Here is a 24,966-nt window from a genome sequence, read left to right on the forward strand (position 1 = left end):
TACTTTCTTAGCATTGGAATCTTGTGGGAATAGGGAAGTAATGTTTACCTCACAAGAGTAATACTGCTTGGAGCTATTAAAGCAATTTCAAATGGAGAATTGTAAGACCATAGTCACCAAGGATTTCATTGCGTTAATGTGTCATTTACAATTGTCATTTTCACTCCAAATAGCATGAAACTAATGTCATGACATTGTTAATCGAAAAAAATAACTGGTAAACTATATAAATATGCAATTAGTAATGCCACCTTTATAGATAGTATTAATAGGACAATTGGTGATAATAGCCTCAATATTGATGGTATCAATAGGACAATTAGTGATATAAACTCGATATCGATGGGCTATTAATGTATTATTGACTATAATACTATAAATGTCATCGGTACAATGATAATACCAGTAGCATTATGGCATTTATTTATGGTAATATTCTTGGTTTCCTATAAGGTTTTTGCTTACCAAAATCTTGCAAGAGTAGCTCCTGTCCCTAGCATGTTGGGGTAAGGTGGACCACAATTGAGTTGTGACAGGACAAGGGTGAGGGTAAGAGTGTCCATTGTGGTTGTGAAAGTGGTAGACTGCTTCAATATCTAGCATATTAGGGTAAGGGTTCACCACAACGGCAAGCCAATGCATGTGATGGAGATTATGGGAGGAGAGTGAGGTAATGAGATTTTGAAGAGGTTATTCCCGCCCTTTTTTTTGAATCTAAACCTAGAGGTTGGTTCAAATTGTATGCAAACATACTTTGTATTTGTGTAGGGTGCCACTTGTGGTTGATGAGCTAGGATTGGTAGAGCCTAGTCTAGCAAGAAAATGGGTGGTTTATTGAGATGAGCAAGCATTGATTAGAGAGACTCTGAGTAGTTGGCTTTGTGCATTTCCTCAATTCTTTGGTTATCCAGATATAATTGCTCACTTTTTGGTTGGTTGTACTTTGGCTCATACACCTACGAGATCCTTTGCAAACGTTAATAGATCTCTCTTTCTTTCTTTTCTCAATGGTTTTTATGAGAAATTTGACAAAGAATGAAATACAAATTTATTTGCAATCCTTGTATAGGAGACCATGCAAGATTTTAAAAAGGTGACCAACCTTATAATATTAGGAATGGCTAGATTAATCTTGTAACTTGTCTTGATGTAGACATCAAAGAGGAAGATGTGGGAGGCTCGAAAGAGAAATTATCATCAATGTAATCTTGACATGTGGGACACACAAAAATGAGGGGCACACAAATTTGTCATCTCCTTGGGGGACAAGACAATTGCAAGCAATGGTGTGCATTGAAGCATGCAAAAGAGCACGTCGCATGTGGGTGAGACTTGGGGTAGCCTAGAATTAAACACCTTACATACAAGGTGGTTGAATATTGAGAAATCCATACAAGCTTGAGGAGAAAAGGATGACCGTACCCTTGTCTCCATTTTAGGCTTGAGGAGCAAAGGAGGACTATAAGCTTGGTTCCATTTTAAGGAAATAGACACTATTGTGGGTCGCTAGGTGATGAGGATGGGATCTCACGTGTAGCCCACAACCGTATCTCGAGCCACATTCTCACATAATATCAATTTGTGATCATGCAACACCACATGAAAGCAACATCCTCAACGATCTTGGGCAAAGGTGGACATGGTAGGTGCTCACACATGGAACAAGGTAGTGCTTAGACTTGAGTACATAGACTTGGCATACACGATAGGTAGCAAGGAATGGACAGCAGTGTGTGTAGCAAAAGTGGCCATAGAGTGGGCATTCTATGCCACACCTTACACTATAGCAAGTAGAGGCATCATAATTAATAAAATAGAGTAACCTTACAACAACAAGCCCAACATGCATAACCACTCGTGTGCGGGCAAAATTCTCATTGGCAATGGCAGGTGCAAGTACAAGGGCAAGGCAAAGTCAGTGCAAATGGAACAATTAATAGAGAGCTATAGCAGGGAATTTGTGATGATTGGTGTAGTAGGGTGGTGGCTAATAGACTCCCAAGATAGAGAGAGCAGGTGGTAGCCATGGCAAAAAGCATGCCAATGCAACATGTTGTAGAAGGGACCATGCATAGACCCTATGCATGCGATAGTAGGCGATGCAATTCAAGTAGGGACTAGGCAGTGGTAGCATTTTGATTGTGCTACTGGAGGCCCTGCCATGTGACCCTTGTCTTTCCACGTGGTCACAAGGAAGAGGGGTATTTCACCCCCCTCATTGAGTATCTTAGAATTCCACTTGCTTGAGGAGTGTTGAAGATTAGAAAATGGCAAGCCACATTTAAATGAGACATGGTAGAGCCCAAGGTGATAAATCCCACATAAGTTGGTCAATATGGAGGAAGAATTAAGGCTTGAAGAGGGAGGTGCTCTCATCAATGACTAGGCACTAGGGATGGATCCCACACACAACTCACAACACATGTTGCAATGTGATTAGTTGCATTCTCACAACCACCATGTAGGAACATACAATGCTACAACCAAGGAAGAATTGAAGTGGCCTCCAAACTAGATACCTGTGACTAAATAATCATACTCTATACTTGTACGTGGGCGACAACTTTTGCTCTTAAATCAACACAATCACCTATGCGCTCTTACATAATATGGTTATATAGTTTATTTGCAATTAATCTTCTTTTTATTTATATATGCAAAGTCTTTGTTGCCTGCAAACTCGTGTTATTGCTTGCTAGGCCTCGTTTGTAAGGATACAATTACACCTATTGTAAAGCACACAAAAAATCAAAGGGATTTTGAAGCGAAAGTAATGGAAGCATGTTAGTCCACAATATTGCATATTGTTCTACAATGCAACAATGCAATACTCTATATATATAAGACTATGCACCTCAATAATCTAGATAAGTGAGAGCACTTGTCAAACGAACAAGATTTGTCTCAAAGTCAAACTTCCTTGGCCACTCATTCTCCCTACAAGAAAGACTTTCTTTATGGCTTCATCTATCACATATCTTCGTGTGCGGTGAAGATGAAAGACATTTCAAAAGAAACTAAGCGGATTCATGAAATTAGTAACAAAGGGACATCTTTAATTGTATTTTTTGATTGTGTACCTTGATTCATGAAAGTAGTGATTGTAAAAGATTGTCACAAAGCCTTCATTACTCATTTGATTTTCATGGATTAAGAACCTATTTTTTGGGGTTTAAGCATCTTTCACATGTTGTTAAGAGATTCAACATAACAAGACCACTTTGAATTCAAAGGGGAATGCACAGTCTCATTAAAATTATTAACTACTCGTTCCTAATTGGTCATGGAAATAGGACCTATGTCTTTTAAGCTCTTAAGTTATAGAAAGAATTGTGCGTACGTGTGTTGGGGGGGGATCGTCATAGCCAAAATGCTATTTGTATTGCATTTCGATAGCAACAACGTCGAAACTCATTCATTTTTATTTATTGATGTGCTACCCATATGTTACATTAACGCCTGATGTGATGAGCCAAGATCATTCTAAAAATAAAGCTTCTTGTTTTCTACACTTCCCATGAGTAGCTTGGTTGTTATACTTATGAGACAAAAATGGAAATGTGTAACATCATAATTTGTCAACATAAAAACCATGACTAGAAATACAATACAACATTGAAAATTGAAAACAAAGAACTCAAAATGTAGCACTCCCTCTAGATGATGTCTCTAATTCCCCATCTAGTGTATTTATAATCTCTCATTAAGAAACAAAAAAAAGCCAATCAAAGACATTCCTTTTGCATTGGAGAGATTCTCAACATAGCTCCACGAGCTTAAGATAATTACCTTCATCCAAATTTAACAAAATTAAACACATTAATCCATACCTTAACATGCATTCTTTGCAAGTGGACCCCGACCTTTCATCAACCACTCAATTAACACATCAATAACATCATCTCCAATATCCACCCCATTTGTACTCAAGGCCTTCATCCAAAATTAACAAAATTAAACAAATTAATCCATACCTTTAACATCCATTCTTTGCAAGGTGGACCACGACCTTTCATCAACCACTGAATTGACACAACAAAAACCTCTTCATCATCTCCAAACAATCGCTTAAATCACCAACTTAAATTGCCCACCATGCCGATATCTATATATTGCATTGCTATAGCAACAACGTTGAAAACTATTCATGGTTTTTTATTGATGTGTTGCCCATGGGTTACTGGAACTCCTTGATGTGACAAGCCTATAAAATTGATTGCACATACAATGGCAAGACCGTGCTAAAAATAAAGCTTCCTTGTATTCTACACTTCCCATGAAGAGCTTAGCTTGGCTTTGATACCTATGAAACAAAAATGCAAACTTCTAACAGTATATAATCTGTCGATATAAAAAACATAAATAGAAAGGCGAAACAACATTAAAATTTGAAAACAAGAAAAAGTCAAAATGCAACACGGCCTAATCCACCCCCTCTAGATGGTCGACCACTCCTACTCGCATTTATGATCTCTCATTAAGAATCAAAAAAGGCAAATCAAAGATATCCCTTTTCCTCAATTGGAGCAATTCTCAACATAGCTCCACAAGCTTAAGGTAGTTCCAAGCTTTAATCCTTTCATCCAAAATTAGCAAAACTAAACAGAACATATACATGCATTCTCTGCAAAGTGGACCACGACCTTACATCAAACACTCAATTGCCACATCAATAACATCTTCATCATCTCCATTATCCAACTCAGCATTCAGCATTTATACTCAAGCCGCCAATCCTAATGGGAACAATCTCTTAAGTCACCAACTTAAATTGCCAACAAAAGACCCATGTCAAAGTTAAGAATAGAAAATAAATATATGCATTGCTTGATCATGGTCCCCTAAGCTTCATCAACCCTTTCCGAATTCTCCATACTCCATACATTATGAATGGTGATCTACTAATTTATGCTCCAACCACGTTGAAGAATAGGGCCCCCCAGCGAGAATTTGGGATCTATTAATGAGCGGTGATCTATTAATTTATGCTCCAACCACCTTGAAGAATTGAAGACTACCATGGCAATTCATTTGTATATTATTTAAGAGGAGGATGGGAGGGGATTCAGCACATAACTAGATATTGGACAAATGCTGTTTAAAATATTAAGCCTAAATTGTCTTAGAACAAACTATGAACTATGAATACTGCACAATATCTTCTTACTCGGAGCTACTGACATCTTAATACAAATATTTTCAAGCTCTGCTTTCTTTGCATTTGCAAATCACTTCTTTGCCCATTGGACTGCCCATAATACACCTTCGAAACTTGAGCAGCCCTGCACAATTTGGAAATCATAACTTTGCCCATTTGAATGCATAAAATGTAAAATACACCTCAGTCAACAAAATTTACCAATAGCAAATGTCACCCGGTCGGTATATGATGGAATAATAAATATAGCCCTGCCTCTAATTTAGAGCCCTTCATAAGAGATTTGCCTCAACGCCACTGTGCTGTTGAACACAAGTGAAAGTGTACCAAAAGCCAAGTTTAAGCCAAGTTTCCCCCTGAAAAGAAGCTATTGTATTTTGCTCGAGGTAGGTACAATTGTACTGTCCTTGATCAAAAACAGGGAGAGTGAAATCAAGTATAAGGAGACAGCCGCAAGATCCAAACGAAAACCTCTTCAGCTAGGTACTCTTCAATTCAGAAAACCAATACTGAAGTTGCTACATATTCCATATTAACAAAGTGAATCATGTCCAACTTCACCGAAGCACTGAGCTGCAGCTGTGCACCTTATGCAACTTATTTGAGAGACACGTATATGGATTAATTCTGTTGCTAGCTTCCGTTGAACACCCACAAAAATAAGCCATTCACTTAGGATCAAGTCATTTTATTCTGTATTTGTCTGTGGATATGGACAAGAAACTCCACATAAGATAAGCCCAAAGAATTCTTGTCCTCCACCATCAATGAAAAGAAAATAAATTCTGCAAGGCAAGAGTATCGGGTCAGTAAACAATGTCCGTTCAAGTAAAACTCCCAACAGTATCTATTCCCCATTCCACAAAACTGTAAACCAATAACACTGACTTCCACACAAAAATTGCAACTTTCAAAACATCATTGACTGCTGACCATGGGCTTTCAGAGAAAAAGATTTTACACATTTACTGTGTGAAAGATCAAGCCACCACTTGGAGAAGCAAGATCACACAGGAAACACAAAAGTAGCAAATCTAATATAGGACTCAGGAAAAAAAAATGAAGAGCTCTGCTGTGTCTCAAAACACTATGAACTTCAAAAATCCCCTTCAGATCAAACCCCAAATTCAGCTTCATCAAAGCAAGTACAGTGAGAACTCACCCAGGGGATCTCCCCTCCTACACCACCGGAACCTGGGACAACATGTGAAAATTAGAGCTTTGCCTAACCAATGCACTTATTCCAGAATGTACTAACGTTTTACAAAAACTGACAGCATGGAATAGTTGATACCGTAGGTAAGAGCAACGCTGCTTCCTTATCTCATTGACCAAGGCATTCAACTTCCTTGAAAGATCATTGTTGAACTCTTGTAAGACAAACTGCAGCCACCACATATACAAAATGCACCTTAGAAATAAGCAAGCCTTGACACTTTAAGCTTTTGTAACTGTTAGCAATAAAATTTTCAACCTGTACATACTCGAATGTGCAGAAAAAAAGCATGAGAGGCCACACAACTGAGACCCAACACACTCCGTCACTTCAGGCCTTACAACATGAAGCAGACCTCCACATTTAGCTCAAATTATGTAACATAAGTCAAAAACCTTTTTCATTCAACAAAGCATCAAATATCAACAGAAATGGTGCGATGGCAAGGATGGTTTGCAAAAGCAGCTAGCAGGTATTGTCCTCTTTAGAAGGGTCTTGCTTCAATGATACAACTTTATCATCACTCTTTAGGCAACACTGCATTAAAATCCATCAGAAATTCCTCATATGTGCCATATTCCATTGCAGAATCAAACTATAAAAACAAAGGACAGCTACTAGCTAAAAACATGATCTAAAACCATGGTCTTTTTAAATGCATAAGGCAGAAACTTTTCAAACCATGCCTTTTTTTTAAAGATAATGAAAGTCTATTACATAAACTCAAGATACAGAAGAGGGAGTCAGCCCTCCTTGGTCAACGGAAGGAAAGACTTCTCCCTCTTTCATAGTACCTACAATTAAGAAGGGGAAGGAGGGGGATCACAAATTCCCTTCCAAAGAGAACCTGCACCTCCCTATGGTCGCTCCTGTCAAAGTGCAGTGGCATATAAAGAGCAGATCTGCGAAAAGAGAGACAGAAACTGCGACTAGAGAGAGAATAGACTGCAACATGAATATACAGAAAACACTCTGCATCTGCTACTGAGAAAGCCTCCAAAAAATGATCACAAACCAGGGCAGGAACTGCACCCTGGAACACCACACACACAAATTGAAAACCACTGAAAAAGGACGAAAATGCTACACCCACATAGAAGCCCTATCTTCCTAACTAACAGATAGGAGATGACTAACTCTAACATGCCCTCTCAGCTCCTGGATGCAGACCAAACTCAGGAAGCTGGAGTGTTTACAGTGCAACTGAAAAAGCATCATGTCCTCCGTCGAACTCGCCTCCTCGTCAAGTAGCTGTTGTAGCCACATTTTTTGTCCACAGCCACACTAGCAGCCTGGTTCTCAGACTTTGTTGATAACAAGGTTGTCTGCTTCTTGCCGCTCTACGAGATTGCTCCTAGACCAAGGATACATGTGTACCCTGACGTCGAACTTCTTGTTATGGGATCATCTCCCTAGTCAGAGTCGCTCATACTTTGCTCCCACTCTATGAACCTGTCAGAGGAGCACAAGGAGTTGTGGATCCTGTCTTCAACTGCTCCTTTCCAAACTACCCAGCTTGTTGCCTTATCCTTGATGGACTCCTCAAACTCTACACGCTTGCTAGTCTTGCACACTGCATGCTGCTGTGACGAACCGGTACCCTGTTCGTGGCTTCGTAGAGGGCACTTTCTCCAATAGTGACCCTTCTTGCCACAATGGTTATGTGACTAATTCGCCTTCAAGGCCTCACAGTCTGCATCGGACGTTTTTTCAGAAGACTTTCCTTTACTTCACTATTGTTGGTCCTCCACCCCTATTCGTGCAGGGTGGCTAAGCTTCTGATCCTCTTCCCGCGCGGGGGGGGGGGGGGGGGGGGGTTTGAAATACTCCTCTTGGTCAAACCCCATAGGCACGAGCTCCTCCTACGTGAAAGTGTTCAACCTTCCACTGGTGGGAGAGAGGAGTAAAATGCTGAATACTGGGATGACAGATGGGGCAGCAACGTGGTGGCCATGTCCTCTGAGGAAATCTCCTTGCTTGTTTAGAGTACTTCCTGTTGATGTCCCTGCAACTTGCTGATATGATCCCACATGCTTGTTGACTTTGCGGGGTCCTAACACTCACATATGGACTTCCAAGGAAACTCGCTTCATCAAGGAGACCCTGTCGTAGAGGGATGCCAAATGCACACAAATCCCCTTGGCCAACGTCATGTGCTTGACGTGGTTAATCACCTGAAGAGTACGATTCAGAAAATTGAAAGAGCGAACATAAGCATTGACCAGATAGCTGGGCCAATTGCTCTGCCTCCTGCTGCTCCACAAGCCCAATGTGTTCTCGAGTCGGATCTGGCCTTTCAACTTCAACAAGTACAAAGTCAGCCAAGTCATATGATGCACCACTGACTCCATCATCACTCTCCACTCCATAATTGTTCCTGCTTAACTTAATTGATGGTCGGTCGGGAATGTGGGTAGAATGGGAATAATCGTTGGCTTCTCAGCGATCTCTCTCACACTACCATCTCAGAAAGGGGAAAGCTTGCTCTTTAGTGAGGCCTTCTTCACCAGGATCTCCTCCTCCTCAGCTGTCCACGCCTGTAGCACACCTTCTACAACAAGTCGCCTTCTTCCCAAACTGTCCATGCCTTTACAAATCAGCAGCAACTTCTATTTGCCCCTCGCTCTCTCTTGTTACATGTGCAGTCACCACACCATCAAGACATGGGCGATGGTTTCATCCATGTGTCATACAATAAAGGTGGGAGGGGCATAGGAAGTGACAATATCTATGAGTCTGCCTGTAGCTCTTATACCACGTCAAAGTGCAGCAGAATATACGTATTACGAACAGAGATAGAGAGCAGATCTGCGAATCGAGAGAGACATCAACCTGCGACTAGAGAGAGGATAGACTGCACATGATTATACAGGAAAAACCCTGCATGTACTGGTGAGAAAACCTCCAAAGAATGGTCACAGACCAGGGCAGAAACTGCACCCTGGAACACCACACAGGCTGGAAACTGTGCCTGTGTGCAGACTGCAACCCAAGGTAGAACTGCACCTTGGAGAGCTCACGGGTAGATTGTAGACTGTGCCCTTAACTGGCTGACCCAACTGACCTGGTTTGGTTACTTAACCTGAAGTCTGGATGGTTAACCTGACCCTGGTCAGGGTCCCAAACCAGCCCATAACTGATCTGTAACTGGCCTCGAACTGGCCACTAACCAGGCCTATACCAGCCTAAACCAGGCCTTGTGAGACAGCCCCTGGCAATGTGCCCTGGCTAGGCCCCCTCCTAACCTACAGAAATACATTGAGAAAGGATGAAATGCTACACTTCTCTCTTGGCAGGCATACCCACATAGAAGCCCTCTCTCCCTCACTCACGGGTTGGAGATGACTATCCCCCCCTCCCCCCCCCCCCAAAAAAAAAGAACCCCTCCTTGCACAAATCCAGGTGGCAATTGTTATGCCCACGAAATTCCCAAGTGGGAGTACAAAGTCCACGCACGTTCCCCAAGTCCCAGGGAGGATCAATCAGAAAGAAGGTGGATCAATTCTACACACGACAAAATAAGGTATATGGGCAGGCAATTCCAGCTCTCACATCAACAATGAACTAATCCGTAGATGAATCATCAAAAATGAACTCCGTAAATTGGCCAATTGTTTGCTACTGGATATGCACACGGCGATTTCAGAGTCAAAGGGTATATTTACATTTAGTTAGTATATTTTTACATTCATGTTTATTGTAAAAAATACATTGAAGATGCCCTACCTGCATATACAATGTATATAGGTGCAAAGAAGCTGTATTAGAGATGGATGTGTGCATGCGTATGTGGTTGTTTTGGGGGGCCGGGGGGTGCGGGTGGGGGGGGGGGGGCACATAATCAGGTTTAAGCTATATTTGCCCAAACATGTGTATTTACAAGCTGCATTAGAGATGGATCTGTGTGTGATCAGTTTTAAAGGCTATATTGACTGTGAACTGCAAGCATCTCACCTGGTTTGATGGAATCTCATTGACTGATTGGACACCAAAAAGTTGAGACAATGTATCAGGAGAAACTGATTTTCCAGCATAGATAAAAGCATCTTCCCCCGTCTCAAGAAGAAAGACACCTTCATTGCTAAGATTTTCACTGGACAAGTAAAGCGTTGGTGGCATAACACCATCTCCTACATCCTGCAAATAAATGGCCCATTGAAGTTAAGCATACCATCTCATAAGGTAAGTCAACTTCTGTGAGAATATTATGATGCTATGTGCGAATTCTTATTGCCATTGCATGCAAATCTGAAGACAACCTTAGATACTAATTCATGTATAGCAAACATCCTCGGATATACTGTCGGAATAGCAAGGGATGCTGACAATGATGCCACATTTGTAAGCCAGTAGCTTCGATCATCAGTGCGCACATCAGGACGAAGGCCCACACTCTTTGTCAACGCTGCAATGAAATAAGACAAGTTTGCATTGGAGTCTCCAAATCATATAGAGAAAAATAAAATCCTCCAAATTTGCATCATAGTTTACTGCAAGAGCCTGCAATGTCATATGTCTAAAATCCCAAAAGATAAAAAAGACTACCCAGCTTGCGAAATGCAGTCCCAAGTGACCAAAACCAGAAGCACAGGAACTCCACTCACGTGCCATAGTTTGGTAGGCTTTAAGCACAAATATTTTATTAAACTGACAACATAAATTGTGTAGTTATGACTTGACCTGTTGACCAGTATAAAACAGACAACCTGGCATGCATTTTAGACCATACCTAAGGTGTAAAGAGGAAGAAGCTTAAGAGCTTCTGGAAGTATAAGTTGCCCAGAGGATGAGGCTGTTGCGCAAAATTTGCGATAAGTGAAGAGTATATTTACACATAAATTGGTCATCTGTTCCCTCACTTGGGCCAATGGAGTTGTTGCTACTAATTGTGAAGCTGCATACGGCCAAGCAACAGTGTCACAATTTGAACAGAAACCAGAAATATTACAACACATACACCTCAATCCTGTGCTTCGATTATATTATTTATTGTTTCACTATCCACTTAAGATATAACAAGCGGACGAAGGTAGATATTTTAGCTATACATACGTTTAAACCCTCACCTTGTTTCAAAAAATATGTGAATTGTGCATCAAGATCAGCTCCACGAAAGACATTACTCAGCACTGTGGTACACTGGAGAGACAATGTAATCACCCGAATTCTTCTTTGGCCATACACAGTCGTGTAAAGCAGAGCACACTGAACATGAACAAAGATCACTTGTATGTTAAATTTCCCTGTAATCTGATTGTGGGAGATTGGCAATGCAACAATCAGATAAGTATCCATCACGGGTTAAACTTCAGCGATGAAACCATCACCTAACCTAAGAATGTGCACAACGAGTATAAACTTCATGAACTAGTTCGAAAACATCAGTGAGACACAGCATACCCCCCAAAAAAAATCACCTTAAATCTATCCCATCCCCTTAAATTTATGACATTCACTACATCCTAACTTCTCTTTAGATCTTCAACAGAAATTCCCCAAAACCCTATGTTTTTAAACCCAAAAGTTTCAGCAGAACGTTTTCTGGCTTGACACAGTAAAAGCTGACCATAATTCTTGAGCGCCTAGAATTTCAAAAACGTTACTATGTCCCACTCAAGCACTTAATACACAGATGAAGGTCAGACATATAGCTATGTTTTACCAGATCATTCATACTTTTATACCAAATGCACTTCAGTCATTTCTTTAAAGGAGAAAGTCAAACTCTGTCACAACAAGGGCTAGCACTAAAGAGAAAATATAATCAATATAAGGGCTAACATACGGTAAGAATAGAAAGCGAAGATACAAAGATCCAGCATGAAACAGCTTCCCTTGCTTGGATGAGAGTCCAAACTAGTATTCGGGATCAAGCAGGCACTAGCATACAAGCCAACTGGCCAACAGATGAAGACATGCCGGGGGCATGTCCCATACCACTTTCCCTCTAATTGAGGGCTGCTTTAAGCACCCACCATTTGGGAGTCCTTCAGCTAACTTTTCACTTAGCTCCTGTTCAACAATCTTAGTTATACTCTATATCTTCCATGTCTGCTAAATAGGACTAGAATTATAAAGAAAGAGTTGTGGGGCCTGCACAATGCAGTCAAAGAATGCCTTGGTAAAGGAGTTATGATTGGCCCCCTCAACTACATCAACTTGGCAGCACACACTAGAGGGTGGCATTAAGACTCTGCCAAGCCCCGTCAATGATGGACATCATCCTTGCATGGATGAGAGTGGATGATAAGAACCCATGTCAAGGTCTGGCCTAAGAGTGTCAATACACACCGTTTACTCCTAGTAAGCCTCATTTATTACATTTAAACTCGAGAAATCAACACATCTTACGATACTCCTCTACACACATCGAAATAGCATTCCTCAACTTCAAATATGAATGCTCTCTAGAGAGAGAAACAAAGAAAGAAAGAAAGATATATTAACGTCTGCGGGAGGCCTCTGAGACAAAAGTGCGGAAACAAAGTAACTCATACAAGCCACTGTGGGCTGGAGCGAACGGCTCGCTAAGGCCCTCGCTGAGTACTAGAAAACACAAACTGAAATACTAATGTAGTACATCATATCAAGTCAGGCCAGAAAAGCCAAATAGTGTGTAACATGAGTGAGGCATGTCAGGCGCTCAAGGCTAATGCTCCAAGAACATGATCTGGCTCCATGTTTCCAGGCTCCGTGATAGCTCTCTGGTGTGACACAAAGAGCTCACATATCTACATCTGTCGAGCTGTCTGGCGCTGTGGTGGGGGGCGTGGTCTCCTCGATCTCTGGATCCGATGGGCTATGTCAAGTGTAATGCCACGTCTCTGTCAATCGCCTCTGAGGAGAGCTGAGATAGGTCGAACCTCAATCGTGTGTGCTCTGGTCTCCTATCGCATGTAAGATCCCCGTGTCCCTCATCTAGTAGTGGTGTCGTGTCGACTCCTTCTATTGACCCATCTCTCTCTCATGTCGGCTAGCTCCTCCTCCTCTACTCCCGAGTGCCCTAGAGCTGACTCAAATGCATAGAAGTCGGTGACCTGCCTCTGCACTCGATCCACCTCAGTGTCCTGTGACGTGGTGGTCGCATCATGCTGCTCTCTGATCCGTCGCAGTAGTGTCTCTCTGTGTCTCCGCATCTCCATCAAGTAGAGCCCAATACAGACCTGATCTTGGAAATGGATCGTGAGAGTGGGCCAAACCTGTCCCTCCTGAAAAAGGCAATGGTAGCGCCCTCGGATCTCGTAGTAGGTAGGACACATACAAAGAAAGTGCTCCTAGGTCTCGACCTGACCCATCGTGCATAGCATACAAGTCCGTTGCTCTCTGGGTATGCCTGCAGCTCTCCTTGCCTCAATCCTCAATTGATGGGAGGAGACTCGCGTCTGTCCAATGGCAATCCTCAATGCATGGGAGACTCCTTTGTCCTCAAGATACTCGGGTCTGATGATGAGGCCATCCTCCGATACTCTCAAGAAGGTCATAGTAGAGCTGGGTCTTGGTGGGGAACTCCTGGTCCCCCCATCCCCCAAGTCCGGAGCGTGTGAAGCCGGAGGAGGTCTAACCGTATGATGCGGTTAATCTCATCTCGCGGAATCAGCTCAGGGGGTGCATCCATGCTGGATTGAAAAGGAGGGAGCTTGTCCATCTGAATGCCATGACTGGTGAACCAAGCAGAGACGCGTGCATACCATGCTGTATCAAACCCACTCTCTGCCAGTCGGATAGAGAATTCCAATGCCAATCTCGGTAGCCTCTCACGAGGTAGGTCCCAGACTCTATGGAGGAAGGTCACTGTCTGAAAGGTGGCATCGATCTGAAGAGGGGTCATAGCAAACTCTGCCTGTACTATTTAATGGGGGACTGAGGGCTTACTACGAATCATCCTGGATCCCATGATTATCTATAGCCGCTCAAATCTCTTCCACTCTGCTACTGAACTATCACACCCCCAAAACGGTGCTGCATACATGGTAGTTGGTCTCACTAGGGTGTCGAAAAGCTAGCACTTTGTCGGTGGGTCTTGGAAGTGCCCCTAGAAACACTGTCGCTCTAGCGGGGCCAGAGCACCATATCCTCGTGTGAGGCATGCTTGAGTTGCATGGATCATCGTGAAAACTAGCCCAGTGAAAACTGCAGTGTGCACCCAAGTGTGCACCCAAGTATGTGTAGGACTACACAATCTCTATTGGCTGACCGTGGTAAGTGAAGCTATGTCGTTGGAGCACTGGGTATGAGGTGTTGAAGATCATGACCTTGGTCTTCCCAAGGTTAACTGTCAGATCTCTCTCTGTGCAGAACTCCTCGAGGGCCTCCAGATGTCTCTGTAATCCCGCTGCTGAGGACGATAGGAGGACTATGTCATCCGCATATAGTAGTATCGGTACCAACAAATCAGCCAACGGTGACCCCTTGCCTCCCAAGCGGTCTATGAAGGATGTGATCTCATCAATGTAGAGGCCAAAGAGAGTCGGTGAGAGGGGGCATCCCTGTTTCACTCCAATCGTGCTCTCCACCCAACCTGATAGACCTCCAGGGGCACCAACTCGTCCCCTGACGGACTCATATAGGCTCATCACCCCCCAAATAAGAACCTCTGGGATCTGCATCTCCTAGAGTCTCCTGATCATGAGAGAGAGTTTAGTAACATTTACGAAAGACCAAAGGGTCTATGAGACTCAAACGAAACCAGATACAATGAAACTTGAGGGTGTGGCCACTAAAATGGGCACCCATACCCAAGGCTGATGCCTGTGACAAGAGATCAAAGTAGTACATCGTGCTATTGCTGCGAGAGAACCCCACAAAGAGGGAGCCATTTGCAAGTAAAGTCCATTGCTTTCTTGCTCTCTCCCATTTCAGCTTCCCTTCCATTACACCCCATCCAACAATGGTATTAGAGCAGGTGCTTGCTCGGGCCTTCCCTCCTCCTGTGCACACCTTCAGCTCAGCCAGCTCAATAGCTGCACCCTGGAAGTCCCAGCTACTGCTGATGGCTGTCCCATGAAAATTTGTGCCATCAACGAGCAACCTGCAGCTAGCATTTGCCCCACGAAAGCGCCCGCGACCTGTTGCAGCTCATACCTGTCATGAACACCTTCAGTGCCCGCTCTTGAAACATTGCACCGTCGATTTGGAGTACTCAGCTGATTAAGCAGCTGTCTGCAGTCATTTCTAGAGCCAGTCCCACGACTAGTTCTGTTGGCAATTCCAGCCTGCAGCCAAACAACCTACCACAATCAACTTCTGCAGCTGCGCCATCTACGGTTCAGCGCTCCCAGCCTGTTTGCCATTTGTATCGCCATACTCGGAGATTGATCTGTACACACAATCCCCTCTGTCCATATGACTGTACGGACATCCATATAGTCTGTATGACTATACGCACTACAGTTTTCTGTCAGTTAGTCGTCCGTATAACTGTCAATTGGCTGTCCGTATAGATCCGCCTGACAAACAGTCTGTACAGTAAGGGATTCTGACAAGTTTACAGGCTCAGTTTTATTCCATGTTCAGTTGACATCAACAGCAAACTCTTTTCAGCTCCCATTTGCTATTTGGAGCTTGCATTTGTAGATTGATCAACAAAGATGACTTTGGGACTGCCGAAATTGTCCAAAATTAGGGCTTTTGGATGGATTGACAACACATTGCAGTCAAGATTGGAGAATTACAGTGACATTTGGGTAATTCCTGCATTTGCTCTCTTTTTGGCTCATTTGCCCTCTACAAATTTGGGGCTTTTGCAGTCAGGATTGCAATGAGTGCCTTGTACTCCATTTTTAGCACAAACATAAAGGACTTGCAGTTACAGATTCTCCTACAACAGGTAAACACAGCCATGAGGCAACAAATATGGCTCATGATGAGTGGGCATTTGTTGTCACATGTCCCTACAATTCATTGAAGCATGATGCACCTTTATCAGTGGCTGATTCTATGTCCAATTGGTACTTTGATAGTGGCACTTCCGAGCACATTACCTCCTGCAAAAAGTTATTTCAGTCATTGGATGATGGACCTTAGGGGGGCATAATAACATGTGCCAATACTGCATCTTACCCCGTGAGAGGGATTGCTCGAAGTCAGTAGAGTCTCGGGAGATACAGTTACTCTTTGCTCACATTGATTCTTTATGTGGACGACATGCTTATCATCAGGCCAGATACTCAGCAAATTGCAGCCTTTGCAGAAATCGTTTACCATGTCAAATATGGGTCCATTGCAGTATTATCTTGGCATCCAGTTTGCTCAATTTGAGGGGGGCATAATGATGAGCCAGTCTACGTATATTGGACAGCACTTATATTGCTTTCAATTCGAGGGTTGTAAGTGGGTTTTGACACCGTTGGAGCCTGGCTTCCGTTTCTCCTCAAAGGATGGAAGTTACCCACTTGATGCCACTCTTTATCAGCAGGATGTTGGCTGCCTTATCTATTTATGTCACACTGGGTCTGATCTGCAGTATGCAGTTTCCCAATTAAGCAAGTCTGATCTGCAGTATGAAATTTTCCAATTAAGCAGGTTCATGCAGAAACCCAGTTCACAGCAATGGCAAGCAGTGAAAGGTGTCTTCTGATAGTTGAAAGGCACTCGGGGGCTTCTCTATCATGATCAGTCTTCACTAGTCATGCATGCTTTTACAGACAGTGACTGGGCTGGTTGTTACAACATGTGGGTGTCTCACAGTGGCAACTATTTCATGTTTGATGCTTCATGCATTTCTTGGTTCAGCAAGGAGGTTCCTACAGTTGCTACTTCTAGTTGTAAGGCTCACTGCACAGCAGCCTTTATTGCTACAGTGGAGCATGTCTGGCTCCATAAACAACTTGCGTGACCTTGATGTTGGTCAGACATTTTCTACTACCATCTACATTGATAGCCAAAGTGCTATGGCCATTGCGTGTAATCCTCTATTTCAGGCGCGTACAAAGCACATAGAGGTGCACTATCACTGTGTTCGAGAGCGACCGTCAGCTCGAGACATACAAATGTCCGCAGAGGTTAACTTAGCAGATCTATTTACGAAGGCTCTACCGTGACCCAAGTTTGAAACTTTTCACTTGGTCCCTTTTGTTACGTGACTCTGCTTTCCCTGTACTATCATACGTTGGTGTACCCATCACAGATGAAGATGTGCAACCACCATGATTCAGTTTCCAAGTATTCATGAGCTGCCTCTAGGATACTTCAGCCATACCATGGAGGAGGGTCTGTTGCCAACTAGGACACTTGGTCCACTTGGGACACTTAAAAAATCGCACTTGGTCCACCTAGGACATCTAGGATGTACTTGGGCCTATATGGCCCCTCGCTTGTACTTTCACTCTATCCATTTGCAAATACACTCCATTGCTTTCTTGCTCTCTTGCATTCCCATTCATTGCACCCCATCCAACACTCTCACAGCTTCAGTCCCTCATGGCAGCTCCAAGACATTCTACACACCATCGCCAAACCACGCGAGAAGCACAAAATAGATAAGGGGGTGACAGCTATAGATTTCAGACATCTTTTAGGGACCCCATGGTCCACCAAATCCCTGACATTGATAATGAGCAGAGCCCTAATGTTGTTCCAACATGTCCAACATTTGTACCTCAGACTTATCTTACCTATGTCATGTCATTTTCTATCAATTATGGCATTTATTCACATATTGTTATTTGCAATATCTATGGTGGGTCTTGAGTCACCTGCTCTACCACTGTCTTCTCCCCCATAGAGAAGTTGTTTGTGATCCTCTAGTGCTGAGATCGACGACCATCTGTGGGTCCCATGAGAGCTCTTTGATGTCTAATAACCTATGAGACAAAAAGTGATGTGCTTCTTTGGTCCTCATAGTTGACTACTCGATGTATGTCTATGAATCCTCCGACAAAATAGACAGTGGTATCCGCCTCTGATCTCATAGTATCTAGGTTTATTAACATCTACAGAAGCCCAAAAGGCCAATATATCATGGAAAAACACCCCTGCTGAAGAAAAGTTCTGTCTAGTACATCCATAAAGATCTAATATCTCCGAATATTACACTAAAGCTAAAGTGGATTATAACTTTGACCTCTCCCAGAACTTTACATTATCCTTCATGCCAATACTAACCGATAATATGGATGTTTCCTATAGCGTGCACAATGCAATGATGGTATCCCCAATGTTTAGACTCAGACCTAGAGATTCCATCATGCTAGCAGGCTTCAAAAGATAAAGGATTCTTTGTTTTCTGTCTTTCTTTCTTTCCTCCTTTCTTTCTTTCTTTGAAGAGAGTTTTATTTCTTTCTTAGGCATAAGGTACACAATATATTTATGCAGTTAGATCCTCAATAGCTCTTCTTAAATTTAGCTTACAACAAGAACCCATCAAATTCGCCTTTTTGCCTCACATAGCTATTCAATTTTTGCAGATGTTTTTACCTGGATTTGGTGTTTTACCACGTTATCCCCACATACTGGACATTTAAAAAAAAAGAGATGACCTAGACTGTTTCTTAAAGATATCACTTTGGAAAATGATTTCAGAAGACTGCAACATGTTTGAGAAACATTGAATGTCCTTTATTCATAATTTTGTTACTGGTGCAACTAGTCCTTAGATAAAAAGGAGAGGGTCCTTTCTTAAAATCTATTCTATACATACCTGGAAGCAGCATTCCGAACCATCTTGAAGCTTGTCATCATGCTTGAAACTCACCATAATAGTCTTGTCGCAGTCAATCTAAACCATATTTAACATCACTGTCAGAATACCTTCAGTGGCTCTATTTCAGACAGGCCCTACAGCCTTTGAACAGCATGAAGAAACAGGCATATCAATAAATGAAGTTTTAAAAACATACTGCAGGCAAGTCCACATCTGTTGGAGTTAGCTTACAAAAGTTGCCAGCATAGTCTTGGACTTGTAATCCCTGTTCCACAATACACCGCTAGGAAGCTCAGCACCATTCCAAAAGCCAAATCCCCTGTCTGAAGCTGAGACCTAACTGTGCTAAAAAGTCATGTGCCTAGAACAATTTCTGCATCTTTGCATATGCACCCATGTTATCTTACCTGACTACATCGAACACGCATCACTGCTTCCAGACCCTGTGGCCTTGTAAGGTTCCATCTCAAATCATTGTATAGCTTTGCAGAGTCAGAAGTGGCAGAAAAGGGATGATAATAATACACCTATCATGTCATCGCTGTTAAGTGATTAGAGCTGTATGACCTATTTGTATTGACAAGAGCAAACCACTTGTGTAAACTCAAAGACAACAAGCTTTAAAAAAACCTGTCCGCCAGTTGTCCGTGGGACGACTGCAAGTGATGCAATATCCACATACTCCTGTGTTGTCAAAAACAAATCACAACAGACCTGGAATCACAAGTACATATCAAGTAAGATAAGTTTCAACGGCAAAACTCAATTATAGTAAAAATCAGGACATCATCTTTAAATACAACCTGAAACTCTGCAAGCTCTAATGCAAGTGTCTTAAGAGTCTTGTCTGCTGGCTGCAATAACTTGTTCACATCCTGCAGCAGAACCCAACCTCAATCTTAATGCATAAGCATTACAAATACTCAGAGATGCAGATATTGTGTGCTGAGAGGCACAAACCATTACAATGTCATGAGTCAATAGTATATAGACTCTCCAGCATACAGGTGTAATTATTCACCACAAGAAGTCCAATAATTTGCCTTTCTTTACACATGTAACAGTTGTTACCCTAGTCCAATATTACATAGGATGGCCCTTGTAAGTTCTAACTCCTTCATCCTATGCCACAACATGACACACTCATGGTCATAGAAGAAGAGAAAGGAGAGGAGCAAGCAAGGAATTGAAAGGACGGGGTGGAAAGGGGGAAAAAAGTATAGAAAGGATAGAAGAGGGACTTCAGTACAAATGTCTAGAATCAGATCAATTGCTGGGGAGTGGGTGTCAGGCAAACATTCCAGTAATGTTAAGGATAACTTGTCCAGAAAGAAGATGTTTTTGTGCTTCAAAATGAGGGAAACCTTTTCTCTAAACTTGGCCTGGCCACCTTTGGGTTGTAGCACTATCCTACAGATCCTCGGGATTTTTTTTTGAAAGCGTTTCGTGAGGAAGAAAACAACAGGCACGACAGACTACTGGTTTGAACATTGACATAGCCCAACCCAAGTCCTTGGAGACATCCAATCTAAGTGAGCAAAAGATTTTAATACCATGAAGTAATTTCAGGATAGAAAAAGGGAACCTCAACATGCAAAACGAGAATGTAAACCTTCAAGAGCCATCCCAAAGCTCAATACTCCTTGGAAAGCATAATATGCAAATAGGAAAAAAAAACGGGTAGAAATATTAGAGTTCTTGTATCGCTTCTTCAAGAGCCTCTTTGATACTCAAACCAAGAAGTCGTTCTAGAACAGTGACAGCAATAATGTAAACCTGTTTGATTTCCAGATTCTTGCCTAATTTACTTTCATCATTTGGGAAGAGAGGCAATCAAGGACTCTGGAACTCTACTCTATACAGTAGCTTCAAGATTATTCAAACCACATAGAATTATTACTGGCTCTACTTCAAGTAGTTGAAGCAATCTTAGATAGTCCCTGGCCTCAAAGGGTGAATCCTCGCCTGGACATCTCTAGTATACAAAAAGAAAGGTTGCTGTTCATACAATAATCACGAGAAGAATCCTTGCAAGATGTAAAAAAATATGTCAAGAAAGGTGACTGTTCTCGAAATAATGGCATTGCAAGGTACCTTGTCATATTCATACATGCTGTTTCTTTTTTCCAAATTAATCACTCCTAAATGCCCCTAGGACCATCAAATTGACCTCACAATCTTGAAGTGTCCACCAATTTTCAGTCTGCCTTCAGAATTCCTAAATTTAAACAAGTTCAAGAATTATTATGCAAGTGTCTCATCTGCACAACTCATTTCCATATTTTGCACTCTGGTTCTCCTCTTTTTGATTCTTTGAGAGTAAGCTGATACCACTGCCCTTCACCAAAGATAGTCACATTATTTGATAAAAAGAAAGGGGTTTCAACTTCAAGTCAGGTCGGCATCAATAGCAGGTGCTTCCAAAATGGTGTCGTACAAGATCAATACCCAAAACCAATCCAGAGCATGCCTTGGTCTGTATGCATGTAAGTTTCTGTGCATTCAGGGTTGACTCCATTCTATGATTGGTATGTAAGTAGATATGAAGCATACATGCATCTATGAATTGCTGATATATGTTTACAAGCAAGCACACAAGCATACACCCATGTACACATGCAAGCAACACGTATGCATGAATATTTGTCTAAATGTCTATTGCACCAACAAATGCCCCTAGTAAACTTCTTGCAATACAGAATGTTAGCATAGTATTAAAGTAATAGGATACATGGGCCAAAAAAGGCTCTGAACACAGTGTGCAAGACAAGAGACACCTAAAGAAACTAGAAAACAATAGCATGGCAAGAACGAAATACTAGAGGTGCATGTGCTTGGAGTACCATTGATCAACAGAATAATCAAACAAAGAAAAGTAAAATATAATGGTCTGACCCTTCAAACCAAACATAAACATGTTTGTTTCACACAACAAAGGGCAATTGGATTAATCACTTCATGTTTACATCATAGGGAGACGATGCTATGAATCTATTACATACCTTTTCCCCAGGTGGAGGACCTCGTTTGGCTTCAGAATCCCTTGCACTAAGAGCACCATATCCAACTGAAGGTAAAGCTGATGTGAAAGCATCCACATCATCCGAACATGAACTAACGTTAGGAGCTGCAAATTGGTGATCCCTTTTCTTACTGCATTGTAACCTAAGTTTACAGCCAAACTTGTATATAGAAAGGAAGATAAGGTATGTATGCAAGAGCAAAATGCAGACCTGACTGGAACACAAGCAACTTCCCTCCAGTCGACTTGATTGCAAGAAACGCTCCCTGCAAGAGCCATCACAACTAGTCAGCTATCATCTTCTCTGTAAGAGGATCTTTAGACAGCGGCAGTGTAACTATGAAGAACGTTATGTAAAGAGCTTGTACCAAAAATCATTTGCACGTTACAAGCACTGCTTTAAAAAGTAAATCAATCCATTTTGACTACTTACCTTCAAAGCAGCTCCAAAAGCAGAATCGGGATTGGTGGTACCCTGAAACATACTAGGAATGTTTTCAAGGAGCAGCTCCAAATGCTGGCGGAACTGCCACACCAAAAAATACTACTGTCATAATATTGCACCTTGAGCAGGTATCCTGTTTGAAAGAAACTACAAGAGCAATGCTCATTAGTTTTCATTGCATGGAACCATCATGCAAATGCCATCATACAAGTAGAAATTATGTTTGTGGACATTGATCACATTACCATTTCCCAAAAACAAGAATCAACATAAGGAGAGGCAGCACAGTGCCACCTTATTTCATTTTCCCTGGAAGCAATGAGAGAGCATAAAATACAATTATAGTGAAAGAATTTGAGAAGGAAACACACCTCAAAAACCGATACAACCAGTCCTGTTTGGAGCGGAGTATAAACATCTTGAATATCAGGCACCACCAACATGGACGGCTGTAAATACACCCGGAATCCCAAAATCAAAAACACACAGAAAGCACATCAAGTAGCACTGAATGTCGTGTCAATACTATCTGCTTGCTGCATTCAATTTCCAGCCATTCCAAGTTCCTTACCCCAAATGTCTGTGCATGTGCAAAGGGGAAAGTAATCACTAATAAGCATGTGCTATTCTCACTAGTCTAAGGAAGAGTGAATTGTCTCAAAATCATGATGCCTACAATAGTTAATTTCAGGTAGCAATACATTCTTTAAAAAGCTGACTTGCTTAGCATAAGCAAACAAAGACTCTTTCTCCATCATTTCAGAACAGTCTTCCCACCAAAATATTACACTCTGGCTTGATTCTACAAGCTTTAAATTCAATTTCTATGCTATTTCTAAAACTTTTAACCAGCTACTTTACCTTAGCAAGAATTTGTGCGACTTCAAAAGCTGTGTTCTCTGTCCTCTTCCCTTTATCTTTACATAGCACTCACCGTTCCCCATGTCCATACAGTAGGCCGCATGAGCCCCCTAGCTACCTGCGTGGGGCTGTGTTAAGAGCCCATATACCAACTGCATAGCTGCCCCTCAGGGACCCTCCATGCCCAAAACATGCACATGAATAGGAGGCCTTTTCTGCCTTTTGGCATTATATGCACTCTCCATTTATCCAGATTCCACCCACTTGCATGTGGATTCAGGCCATGTGATTATGTAGATGTGTTATACATGAACACTTGAATTACCTTATTCCAGCACCATCTCTAAGGATCTGGAGGAGGTCATCAGTACCCTCCCTTAATGTGGATGTTTTTTCCACATGAGTAACCTTGTTGTGCAACTTTCTCTATTGGCCCATATTGTTTGTGCACTTCCATATGTCAACTAGGAAGGTGTCCAAAGACACTCATCGACTTTGATACCATGCTAGCACACATCGTCTATGCCTCGATACAATGAGCTGGATCCTTTGCCAAACAACAGACAGTATTTCCCACAGTTCCATCAATTTAGCCCCTTCTATGTGCCACCCCATTGCCTTGTGTGGGATCCTGCTTATATCCATCTTTTTGAGCTTGTTGAGGTAGGCCGCCGTGTACTTGCATAATGCTTTACCCTCAAGAGGTAACATCACTATCTCTGCAAGCAAGATGGAGTATGGACCTTAGGCTTTAAACCCCACCTCACCGGTAAGAAAACATTTGTGGATGGTCTCTACCCTTTTTCAATATGCAAAGGGCTCAATAAGGCCCTTGCTAAGTGCCAAACTAATAATCTCCCAACTCAAACACTCAAAGCTAGTGCTCGAAATACATATCCAAGTGCCATGTTGGCTCTCCGATGAGCTGCGAAGATGTCTCTTATCTGTGTTTGTCGAGTCGTCTCTCGCTGTAGTGAGGAGCGTATACGAGTGTGCATGTTCATCTTTTTAGATGATATCTTGTTCTTCTCAGCCACAGCGAAGCAGCACTTAAGGGATGTGCGGAAATCTCTTCAGCTTCTGCGAGACAATCAGTTATATCTCAATGCAAAAAAAAGTAAGTCCAAGCTGATGGAAATCCAGTATCTCGGTTATATCATCAGTGCCAATGGCATTCTCTTGGACCTGGAAAAAGTTCAAGCAATCACAAACTAGGCAGTCCCCATGACGGCTCAAGAGATCCAATCTTTTGTAGGGATTTGCCAAGCCTACAACTCGCACCTGCCCTTCTCCACCACCTCAACACTCTTAATAGATCTATTAAAAGGGGTTAAGACACGCCAGCAAATGGTATCCGGACCAGCGCAGCTTTGCAAGCCTTCCACGACCTACAACGGTTGGCCACTACAGCTCCTGTTATGAAAATAGCATCTTGGGATGATCCATTCCTGGTCGTTACCGATGCAAGCAATGTAGCCATCGGGGTAATTTTACAACAAGAAGAAAGACACATGGCATACTACAACAGGAAGCTCAACCTTGCCGAAAAGAATTAATCGGTCTATGACAAAGAATTGCTCGGCGTGATCCAGGCATTGAAGCATTGGAAGCCGTTCCTTTAAGG

General features: G+C 42.2%; 1 protein-coding gene across 2 annotated transcripts in view; it reads right to left on the minus strand.

Moving 5' to 3' along the window:
* Positions 1 to 4,940: 4,940 nt before the first annotated feature.
* The window catches only part of LOC147891954 (protein transport protein SEC24 C-like), a 58,791-nt gene continuing 38,765 nt past the window's right edge, over positions 4,941 to 24,966 (minus strand). Inside the window, exons 9-25 of one of the 2 annotated variants that reach the window (XR_015542510.1) lie at positions 22,853 to 22,930; positions 22,470 to 22,562; positions 22,248 to 22,302; positions 22,017 to 22,093; positions 19,818 to 19,889; positions 19,645 to 19,728; positions 19,422 to 19,541; positions 19,211 to 19,279; positions 19,012 to 19,089; positions 11,441 to 11,579; positions 11,104 to 11,268; positions 10,634 to 10,779; positions 10,329 to 10,511; positions 6,453 to 6,541; positions 6,321 to 6,352; positions 5,360 to 5,943; positions 4,941 to 5,282 (exon numbers count right to left, since the gene is read on the minus strand). Coding sequence is in view for 1 of the 2 variants with exons in the window: in XM_087388937.1 (XP_087245063.1) it covers positions 5,837 to 5,943; positions 6,321 to 6,352; positions 6,453 to 6,541; positions 10,329 to 10,511; positions 10,634 to 10,779; positions 11,104 to 11,268; positions 11,441 to 11,579; positions 19,012 to 19,089; positions 19,211 to 19,279; positions 19,422 to 19,541; positions 19,645 to 19,728; positions 19,818 to 19,889; positions 22,017 to 22,093; positions 22,248 to 22,302; positions 22,470 to 22,562; positions 22,853 to 22,930 (1,587 nt within the window). In the remaining variant the exon portion in view is untranslated. Of the gene's footprint in view, positions 5,944 to 6,320; positions 6,353 to 6,452; positions 6,542 to 10,328; positions 10,512 to 10,633; positions 10,780 to 11,103; positions 11,269 to 11,440; positions 11,580 to 19,011; positions 19,090 to 19,210; positions 19,280 to 19,421; positions 19,542 to 19,644; positions 19,729 to 19,817; positions 19,890 to 22,016; positions 22,094 to 22,247; positions 22,303 to 22,469; positions 22,563 to 22,852; positions 22,931 to 24,966 lie in introns of both variants that reach the window. The other variant, XM_087388937.1, reaches the window with a different exon arrangement.

Source organism: Dipteris shenzhenensis, chromosome 17 (genome assembly GCF_047967505.1).
Source record: "Dipteris shenzhenensis isolate YYH24624 ecotype China chromosome 17, Dip_SZ_1.0, whole genome shotgun sequence".
Classification (NCBI taxonomy): Eukaryota; Viridiplantae; Streptophyta; class Polypodiopsida; order Gleicheniales; family Dipteridaceae; genus Dipteris; species Dipteris shenzhenensis.